Here is an 11,444-nt window from a genome sequence, read left to right as displayed (position 1 = left end):
CAGGTTTACCTTGACCACGGTAATCCATTGTTTATGAATTTTAATTGGTGCCTCATTTCCTCTCTATGTCTCTTTCCCTAATTTCTTTCCACCCAAATAATCAGTAAGAGGTCAAATATTTTTGGTTTTTTATTTGCTTTTGTGTTTTGGTGCCTGACACAGTACCTAACAAACACTGTACAATTTATTATAGAATGAGCGAATGAAAGAATGTCTTTGAAAAGTTCACATATGTTAAGACTATCCAGGTGTTAAAATTGGTATGCAATAGTGTCTGTAGTGGTTTCTTTATTCAGATTTGTGCTTTATAGAGAATAATAACTGTCTGAAGAATGTAAGAAAAGTACTCCATGAATATTGAATACTACATTAGGTAGTATTAAATTACTCCATTTGGTTTTGGTGTTGCTTGTGTTGAATATCACTTTGATCTGACCATAATTCTATTCATTTTGATTATCTTTAGATCAAATAATGTAATATTCTCAATTTTAGGCAAATTTGGATGATAAGATTATCTTATCATATAAATGGGTTTGAATTTCATATTATTAACTTTAAAGAAAATGATGTGGATTTTTTTCTTTAAAGAAAGAAAAACCTCTATTAAAATCAGAATATGTGTTTACCTAACTAGTAGAAACTGGAAATAGGACCTTAAAGAAAAGAGAAAGTTGAAGTAGATAGTATTGATTATCTTCAGATAACTCCCACTCACATCACCAATAGACTTTAAATTATGCAACACCTTGAATAAAATGAACACAGAAAAATGTTATTAGAAGTATCATGTTTGTTTTTTTTTTTCCTTAAATCAAAGACTTCCAGGATCCCTGGATGTTTTTGAAAGCACCCAGAAACCACTCTGGATGTGAGAGAATTCACACAAGAGAGTTTATTAAGTAGACAGGCAGAGTGTGTGCCTACAGGGTGTGAGAGAGAGAGAGAGCCAGAGAGGGAGAGGGAGAGAGAGAGAGAATATGAATGAATGGCACTGCAGCTATTCTTAAGTAGTGGAATTTTGCAGGCTAATAACTACGGACCAATGACTGGCTAGGAAGTTCACGGGCTAACAATCTGGACCAATGAATGACAAGAATGTTTGCATGCTGACAATCTGGGTTGTAAAATGATGTGGGGGGTGGTGCAGAATACTGGCAGCAGCAAAATAGCAGATCTGATGCCAATAGTTTTCCTTTCCAGTTCACATAACATCAAGGATAACAGCAGTATGAAGCTATGTTGACTGGAAGAAAAGACCCTACAAGCTAACTGGTTTAGGACATCAGGTAGGACACCAACAATGAGGACAGTTCCTTGAGTTTTCTGGCCTCTGAGGAACTCTGAGACCAGTCAGCAGAATGGATGAATAAATTGTGGTTTAACAGCTATCAAACTGGACAAACTTCAGCTACAAGACAACCTGGATGAATCTTAGAATGCTGAACAGAAACAAAACACAAAATTACAGGCCTAGCAATCAAGCAAATTCATTTCTCCATGTCCTCACAGTTACCTTGTGTGCTTACACTAAGAGCAGCTGATATCTACTCTCCTAGCAAATTTCCAATACTGTGTTAATAAACATACAGTATTATTACAGCACCACAATGTCACTAGCTGTACTTATCCTGCTGAACATTAGATCCCTAGACTTCTCCCTGTTCATAGCTGCAACTTTGCCCCTGTTGATCTATATCGATCTCCCAGTTTCCCTGGCTTCCCCACCCCTGCTCATCCCTGTTCTACTACATCTCTGTGTGTTGGGCTATTTAGATTCCACACATAGATGAGAACATGCAGCATGTTTGTGTCTGTCTTGTGTTGCTTAGCATAATGCCCTTCATTTTCATCCATGCTGTCAAGAATGGCAGGATCTCCTCCCTTTCGAAGACTGAATAATATGCCCCTGTGTGTGTACACATACACAATTTCATGGTTTCTTTTCACATTCATCCACCTATGGATTTTTTTTTTTTTTTTTTTTTTTTTCCATGCTGGGGATTGAACCCAGGGCCTTGTGCTTGCAAGGCAAGCACTCTACCAACTGAGCTATATCCCCAGCTCACTTATGGATTCTTAGGTTGTTTCTGTGTCTTAACTATTGTGAGTGACAGGGCAATAAACATGGGAACGCAGATATCTCTTTGAGGTAGTAATTTTGTTTCTTTCGAGTATACACCCAGAAGAGGCATTGTTGGATCCTGCCATAGCTCTATTTTTAACTTTTTGAGGAACATACCGTTTTCCATAATAGGTAACAATTTACATAATAGTCACAATGTACAATTGTTCCCTTTTCTCTGTATCTTCATCAGCACTTACCTCTTTACTATAATAGTTATTCTAACAGGTGTAAAATGATATCACATTATGGTCTTGATTTTTATTTCCCTGGTAACTACTGATATTGAGCAATTTTCATGTATCTGTTGGCTATTTTATGTATTCTTTGGAAAAATATTTACTCAGGTCATATTATTCGGGTGTTTTCGCTATTGAGTTGTATGAATTTCTTAAGTATTTTGGCTATTAACCCCTTATTAGATATACAGTGTGTAAATAATTTCTTAAATCTCTAGACTGCTTTTCAATTTTATTATTTTCTTTACTGTGCCAAAGGTTTTTTGTTTGTTTGTTTTTGGTTCGTTTGTTTTTGGTTTTGTTGTTGTTGTTGTTGTTGTTGTATTCGAACCTAAGGGTGCTTAACCACTGGGCCACATCCCCAACCCTTTTTATCTTTTATTTTGAAACTGGGTCTCAGGGGTCTCAACAAATTGCTGAGAGCTTCCCTGAGTTGCTGAGGCTGGCTTTGAACTCACAATCCTCCTTCCTCTGCCTCCTGAGTCCACCTTCTCTGCTATAGAAGCTTTTTGTTTGATCTAGTTGCACTTATCTTTTTTTTTTTTTTTTTTTTACCTGAGCTTTCAGTATTATATCAAAAAACATTTGCTAAGGCCAATGTAAAGGAATTTTTCTTCTGTTTTCTTCTAAGAGTTTTACAGGTTCAGCATTGACATTTAATTTCAATCCTCAGGGGAAAAAAGTAGGTTAATACAGATGGACCTGAATCTCTAAAACAGCCAAACACATACTGAAAGTTTGGAAATATAGAAATGTGGTATATGGGGGCTGGAGATATAGCTCAGTTGGTAGAATGTTTGCCTTGCAAGCACAAGGCCCTGGGTTCAATCCCCAGCACTGCAAAAAAAAAAAAAAAAAAAAAAGAAATATGGTATATGTGTGTTATTGGTTTTTCCCCTTTTTCCTTAAAGAGAAAGACCAAAGGAAACTCTGGTTATTTGTGGTGTATTTTCTTCTAATTGAGAATTTACCCTGTTCATGGTAACTAAATTAATACATTTCATTATTTATTTTACATAATAACTATATTTTTATGGATCAATTATTAATAGCTAATCAGATTCTTTACCTACGTTAATCCTACCTATGATAATAATCAATCCTTTGAAGATTCTACTCCCAGAGGTAATTACAAAAATGTTCAGACACTATGATAGTTTTCAGTGCTTTAAACCATGGAATTAATTGAAAAAATAATTTAATTTATATATACTTTAAAATGTGATTTTTTTCAATAGCTCAATTTTATTTAATTATTGAACATGATAGCCGTAATAGCCTTAACAAAAATTGACGTAAAAGAAAATTTCACCCATAACCCCAATATAATCTCAGATCAAACTATTTTCAATTTTAGTACCATTGATAAAATTTGGGATTTTAAATTAATGATATTAGTTTAGCCTTTGCTTTTCTATAATCTAGAAAGACACATGTTTCATGTTTCAGTTTTCCTATTTAGTTCAAATCATCTGAAAGATACTAAAAACTCTAAGGATACTTTTTCATTCTAATGTATAAATTGTTCTATGAGCATTTATTTATGTGAAAAATATGTGAAATAAAATATATCAAATATACTAATATGCACCAATAAAAATGAAAAATCAAACATAAGTTAAAATGAATGTGATCACACTTGTTTCATGTGAATTCTAGAAATAATAATGTGTATGTTCTTAGTAACTTACCTTTGCATCTTCTATATAATTATTAAATATAAATGAGATTTATTTGAAGTTAAATAAGACACTCAATACCTATCTGTAAATATTTATTGGGAATCATTTTGGGGTTTTGTTGTTGTTGTTGTTTAATACTGGGAATTGAACCCAGGGGTGCTTTGCACCTGAGCTCCATCACCAGACATTTTATTTTTTTATTTTTGGTGCTACTGGAGAATAAACAGACTTTTTTATAGTTTATATTGAGACAGGGTCCTGCTAAGTTGTTGAACTTGCAATCCTCTCACCTCAGCCTCCTGAGTCACTGGGATTACAGGTGTGTGCTACCATACCTGGGTGGGAATGGGTCTTATTAAACTGGCTCTGCATTTTAAAAAATCCTACTAAAAAGGAATTAGGGGAATTCTCCCAAAGCCTATTGTCTGATTGAAGGGTTCTCCTTCTGAATGGCTCCTTAAGGATTACTGGGTTTTGTTTGTTTGTTTGTTTTAAGCTGGTCTTGAACTCATGGGGCTCAAATGATCTTCCCATCCCTCTCTCAGAGGTTTCTGAAAAGTAAAACCAGCAACCACACCTTCTTTTCTAGAAACAATGAGATTTATTATCTTACACAAGAGAATGCAATGCAATATTAAAGCTGTACTCACAGGTGATAATAACTGAGGCTGAACTCTTTCCAACCAGAGTTGGACTATTTCTGTTTCAGAAGACTTCCTGGCCCTGAGAAAGAAAATAATAATAAATTTCATTTACTGATCCCTTAATATATACCAAATATTATGCTAAGAATTTTTCATACATTGCTTGACTGAATTCTCACAGCAAATTTCTTAGGTAGGAAATTAATATAACCTCCAATTTAGAGATGAGATCAACTAAAACATAAAAAGAAAAAAAGAGTTAAATACTTGCCAAGGTCACACTGCCTGCAATTGATGAAGCTAGACTCTGAACCCACTCAGCCAACTCCAGAGCTCACCCTCCTAATGCCTTAGGGGCCTGAGTGCCAGTCACCTGGTCTGGGAGCTGGGTTCTTGGAGGGGGTCTGAGAGAATCACAATCTCCATTAATCCGATAGTCTGCAGCCAAGATCGCAGCTTTGGAAAGTCTGAGCATGAGTCAAGTTTTTAAAATTCGGTTTGATGTGTCTTTTCTATCCTTACACACCCAGAAGGTAGAGTTAAAATGACTGTGGTAGAACGCAAGTATGACCCTTAAATCTTCATCTTCAGGTCTATTTAATAAAGCTCCCATTAGCTTTTATGATAATTTAACCAAGCAATTTCCCCCATAATCTGGCTGAAAGCACTTTACATTGGTGTATATTTGAAGAAAATAAACTAAGGAGTGCCACAGGGTGGGGGTGGGGTGCATAGCAAATGGGCCTGGGATGTAGGTGTTGCTCAGTGATAGAGCATGTGCTTAGTGTGTGTGAGGCCCTGGGTACAATCCACAGCCCTAGTGGATAAAATAGTTGAATCTCCCAACTGAATTAACAGATCTTGCCCATAATCATCAATGGCTGCCAATATCATTATAATGTCTAATTTGAATTGTCAACTTTTTGTGTGCTTGTGGTGCTGGGAATTTAATTATTAATGACTGCCAAATAATTATAATGTCTAATTTGAATTGTCAACTTTTGTGTGTGTGTGTGTGTTGCTGGGAATTGAACCCACGGCACATGGGTTTTTCTTGTACATGCAAGGAAAGCACTCTACCGACTGAGCTATATCCCCAGCCCTTGAATTGTCAACTTGATTGGATTAAGAGATGCCAATGATTAAGAAGATTCTGGGTGTGTCAATGAGGGTGTGTCTAGGAATGACTGGAATGTGGAATGATGAACTGGAGACAACACCTCCCAATAGGATGGTGGCTTGGATGGAATAAAAGTTGGAAGAAAAGAAAGCAGATGCAGATGCAAGCTTGACTCTTCCTGAACAGGTTCTTGATTGCTGCTTCCATTGTCCAAGGATATCAGATTCTTGCTTCTTCACTCTTCCAAAGTGGACTCTACCAGTGATTCTCCAGGTAGTTTCCAGAAGCCTTGGTCTCAGACTAGGGTAACACTGTTGATCTCTCTTGTTTTGGGGCTTCTGCCTCTTGGACTGCACAGCTACTGGTTCTTCCAGCTCTCCAACTGCAGACGGTCATTGTGGACTATCCAGCTTCTGGTTGTGTAAGCCAATCTAATAAATCCCCTTTTTATAATCATACTTCCTGTTAATTCTGTTCCTCTAAAGAACCCTGATTAATACAATCATAAAGAATGACAATCAGACTTTTTGTACCACTTGATAAAAGTATACACACCACCACCCATGAAATTGTTGTGGAAAAAAAATCCAGCATAAATCTGGTTAAACCTTAGACTCAATTTATAGGAAATACAAGGGCACAGAAATCTATTAGATGATAAGCTTGGGATGCAAAATCCCATCAGTAAAAAATGCAGAAGAAAACAACCAAGTTTATTGAGTAAAAAAATTACAACAGAGAGAGATTGATTTTGACACATGGGATAGCTATAGATTAAAAGAGACTTAAGAGGCATATTAATCAATAATAATAAATGGACCTCATTTAGATTTTTTTTTTTCCCCAAGTTGTCTATTCTTGAACTCCTGAGTTCAGGCGGTCTTCCCCTCCCACCTCAGCCTCCTAAGTAACCAGGGAAGAAAAAACAAATATGTATGTGAGAGGCATAACAATCAAATACAAGGTGTGGACATTGTTTGATTAGAACAAACCAACGGAAAAAAAAGAAGGCACTTTGTAGACAAAGAAATTCAAATATAGAATGGGCACTGAATTACATTAAAGGATTAATTTTTATTTGCTAAGTGGTAATTTAAGAAAAGTCTTTATTTTGAATGTGGATTTTGAGGTACTTAGGGGTACAATGGTATGATGCCTAAGATTTACTTTAAAATACTCTAGCTGGCCAGGTGCAATGGTTGATCCTAGTGGCTAGGGAGGCTGGGGCAGGAGGATCACAAGGCCAAAGTCAGTCTCAGCAATTTAGCAAGGCTTTAATCAACTTTTAAGACCCTGTATCAAAAAAATAAAAAGGGCTTGGGATGTGGCTCGGTGGTTAAGTACCCCTGGGTTCAATCCCCAGGACCAGAAAGAAAGAAAAAAGGAAAGGAAGGAAGGGAGGGAGGGAGGGAGGGAGGGAAGGAGGGATGGATGGAAGGAGAAAGGAAGGAAGGAGGGTGATGTGATATATATACACAATGGGGTTTTACTCGGCCATAAAGAAGAATGAAATTATGGCATTTGCTGGTAAATTAATGGAATTGGAAAACATCATGCTAAGTGAAATAAGCCAGATTCAGAAAGGCAAGTGTTGAATGCTTTTTCTTATATGCAGAAGCCAGAGAGAAATAAGTTGTTTTAAAAAATGGGGGAGATCTCATGAAAATAGAGGGAAGAAGGGTGGGGTAGAGGAAGAGGAACAGAGTAGGAAGGGATGGGAAAGGGGAGGAACAGCAGAAGGAAATGAACAGAAGAACTGTCATGTGCATGCGTGAACATATCACCATGAATTCCACTTTCATCTATAATTATAACACACAAGTTAAAAACTAAATCAATTTTTTAAAGATGAAGTCAAATTCTACTTGGCCTAAATATTGCCTGGCCTTATGACTCTCCTGTAACCAATAGATCCCAGGGAACAGAATAGGTTGGAAGTGCTGCTGCATGACTTCTGAGGCTGAGTTAGAAGAGGTGAGAGAGCTTCTTCCTGACTCTACCTTGGACACCTTCTGCAGATCCCTCAATTACCAGGTAAGAAGCCTGGTTACACTGAAGCTGCCTGTAGAGACCATGAGCAGAGACCACATAGGAAGAGAGAGATTCCTGCAGAGTGTCGACTCTTCCAGGACTGAAGTCTTCCTAATCCAGTGCCAGGAATGTGAGTGAAGAGTCTTCCTGATAACACCTGACACAGCCTTCATTGATGGAAACCACATGAAAGAACTTCGTCAGAATCCTTGAGGCAAGTCACTTACAATTTTCAGATCCACAGAAACCATGAGAGACGATAAATGACTAATACTGTAAGAAACCACTGTTTTGGGATAATTTGATACAAAGCAATAGATACTTCCACAAAGTTGGATTCTATGTGTTTACTTCTAAATTTAGTCTGTTTACATTGTTCTCTATGGTCTTTCAACAACATTGTTGTCTGCCCAGTTACGCAAGCCAGAAAACTGGCAGCCATCTTTGACGTTTCCTTATTCCTTATTTCCCATAATCAGACCCATCATCAGTCTGTTTATTTGCTCTATTAAATCTCTCCCATATACATCCACTCTTATTTCTATGTTAACACCCTGGTCCAAGCCATTATATCTCAGCTGTGTTATTGCCCTAGACTGCTAACTGGACTCTCCACATTTACTCTAGACTTTCTAATTGGCTCCCACTACCAACACCAGATCAATCTTTTCTTTAAAAATCCAAGTAATCTAGTCTTTCAGAATTCAATGGCTTCCCAGTGTTGTCTCTGGCCCTATCGCTTTCATTTTTATCTTCTTACTGAGCAGTTATTTATCTTCATGTGTAACCCATCTCACTTCTCATCTCCAGACACTTATTTTCCTGATTGATTTGCATTTGGTACTTAGAACAGTACTTCCCTTGATTTTGTTTGTTTGTTTTGGTACTGAGGATTGAACCCAAGAGCACTCTACCACAGAGCTACATCTCAGTTATTTATTTATTTATTTATTTGTTTCTTTATTTTTTGAGACAAGGTCTTTCTAAGTTGCTGAGGGTCTTGCTACATTGCTGAACCTGGTTTCAAACCTGCAATCCTTCTGCTTCAGTCTCCGAAGGTTGGGTTTATAAGCATGCACCCCCATACCTGATACTCTTTCTTTGGTCTTCTTATATTTCTCTTCTGCTTCTAATTTGGTACTATCCTAGTTATTTGAACAATTATTTTTTGTTTATTTGCTTTTTTCTTTTTTTGTGATACTAATGATTGAATCTAGGACCTTATGCATTTAAGGCAAGCAATCTACCAACTGAGTTAAATCCTTAGTGCCATCCCCCTCTTTTTTTTAAAGATAAGGTCTTGCTAAATTGCATAGGCTAGTCTTGAACTTTCAATCCTCCTGCTTTGGCCTCCCCAGTAGCTGTTATTTTCAGGCATGCACCACCTTGTCTGTTTGAACAGTATTTTTTTAAAGGCTCCCCAGGTTAGCCAGAGTTGAAAACCCGTGAAAGAAATTGACCCTTTCTCACACATGCCTAAGTGGGAATGCAGATCCAGTGTTTCATGAAAATAATTACCCCTAATGAAAACAGAAGAGCCATTAAGAATCATTAAACTCTGACCGTCCTTGTTGATAAAAGCAATAATCTTTCCTAGAAAACATTTTTAAAAAGAGTTAGGTTCACAGACAGTTCTAAAGCTAGAAGGAAGGTCTGAATGGCCAATGGTCTTTAAAGAGTCTAATTTTAAAGACTGAATTAGAAATATCTACATCCAAGGCAACGTTTCATTATAGGCTCTTCATCTGCTTTATTCCCACTAAGAATAAAGGGATACACCTTCTCACTTCTTTTTTTCTTTTTCAATACTGGGGGTTGAACCCAGGATCGCATGCATACTAGGCAAGCATTCTGCCACTGAGCAACATCCCCAACCTAAGGGATGTGTTTTCTCTAGACTTTCTTTCTCTTGGCCTTGACCTATAATGGAATGGAAAGAATGGAAGGCACTAAGTGAATCTTTTGTCAGAGTAAAGGGAATAAAGAGGTGCTGAAAAAGAGGAATCAATAGGGCCAAGAATGCTCAGGTTCACCCCAGGAACAGAAGATGTAGAGTCAGAAAAATAGACAGGTTGGAGTCAAGAAGTCTCCCCTGAGAGGCTGCCATCAGCATAGCCTTCTCCCAGAAGAGAGAGCTGCCTGTATTAGAATTTTGATCGTAAGTATAAATAAATAAAAAACAGCCTCAATGTAGAACCTCTAGCAAAACAGCCCCACACCCACATTTTATGTAAACCAATGAAAAAATCTCTGAGAAGAAATACAATTAATAAGAAAGAAAGAGAAATAATTATTTAGAAACTCCACCAAAAAAATAATGATGAAATACAAGGTTCTATACCGAAACATATTGAGTGTACAACAGACCAGTATCTCAGTCCCCAGATATTTTAACACAGAGAATAACTCACCTAAGACAACGCATTCTTTTTTTTTTTTTTGTATTTTTTAGTTGTTTATTTACCAAGAAAAACTATTCCTTATCCCACGTATTTATGTTTTATAGTTCAGGAGCACAAAACAGTACAAACTTCTAAGGACCTCAATCCAAAGAAATTCTTTATATTCCAAAATCACTTAGCACTCTGAAAGATGCCAGCCCTCCTCATCTCCTCAAAATCTTTCATGGAATCATAATTTCTGTAGAAATCTGCATATGCCTTCTTTCTTGGTTCAGCCACACCAAACTTATAGAGAGCTGCAACCCCCAGGGCAACCGTGAATGCCCCTACGATGTGAAACCGCAGACGCTTGGCCAGAAGCCCCGGCATCTGAGGTTTAGTCAAAGCGCCGGAAGCCATGGCAGCGCCTGTCCTCCACACCAACGTCCCTCCCGGTAGATGGAGAAATGACGACGCATTCTTAAAAGGTCAAACTGAAGCACTAAAGTAACAGTTAAGACAAACAGCTTCTGATATTAGGTACATTGAGCTGGGTGTGTTTGGGGAAAATAATATTTTTTAGTTTTGACAAGTACTGCATGAGAGGTGATATATGAATAATTAAAATATTTAACCCCAATCTGTATTTTCAAAATAAATGTGTTACCCTAGATACAAATTTTCAAACTGCAATCAGCACTTCTCATTGTTACCTCCCATTGCATATTATTGTTACCTGTTTAGCCAACTGTGCTGTGATGTACACAAAAACAAACGTGTAAGTGATACTTCTAGGACTTAAAGAATGAGGTATCTTCAAGCATGGCTAGTTATGTTGGTCAGAGGTGAAAGGTGTCTGAAATGGAAAGCAGACTGTTTATCATTAAGAATAAAGGATTAGGCTGGGGTTGTAGCTCAGTCAGTGGTAGAGCACTTGCCTAGTATATGTAAGGCACTGGGTTTGATCCTCAGCAACACATAAAAATAAATAAGTGAAATAAAGGTATTGTGTCCATCTACTAAAAAATAAATAAAAAATAAAACAATAATGGATTATGGAATCAATTCTACCAACGATAATTATGTAGGCTTTATCTCTGTTAGCAAACTCTCTAAGCATCAGTCTTCCCGCTATAAAATGAGAAAGTACCTATTAATAGTATTTACTGTCTAGGTTGGTTGTGATGATTAAATGATAAATCCTTGTATGCTTAACAATATA

The 11,444-nt window shown here is 37.1% G+C and overlaps 1 protein-coding gene across 1 annotated transcript; it reads right to left on the bottom strand.

Moving 5' to 3' along the window:
- Positions 1-10,265: 10,265 nt before the first annotated feature.
- LOC306664019 (cytochrome c oxidase subunit 6C-like) lies at positions 10,266-10,686 on the bottom strand. Its single transcript, XM_079144705.1, has one exon. The coding sequence runs from the start codon at positions 10,640-10,642 to the stop codon at positions 10,415-10,417; it is 228 nt and encodes a 75-aa protein (XP_079000831.1). The 5' UTR covers positions 10,643-10,686; the 3' UTR covers positions 10,266-10,414.
- Between the last annotated feature and the right edge of the window lie 758 nt (positions 10,687-11,444).

This window comes from Sciurus vulgaris (assembly GCF_902686455.1).
Source record: "Sciurus vulgaris genome assembly, chromosome: 6".
Lineage (NCBI taxonomy): Eukaryota > Metazoa > Chordata > Mammalia > Rodentia > Sciuridae > Sciurus > Sciurus vulgaris.
The sequence above is the reverse complement of the archived record's forward strand: the minus strand, read 5'-3'. Positions and strand labels throughout refer to the sequence as shown.

Bases quoted from the DNA above. Each gene is read 5' to 3' on its own strand.
- LOC306664019 (XM_079144705.1), bottom strand. From the start codon at position 10,642: ATGGCTTCCGGCGCTTTGACTAAACCTCAGATGCCGGGGCTTCTGGCC.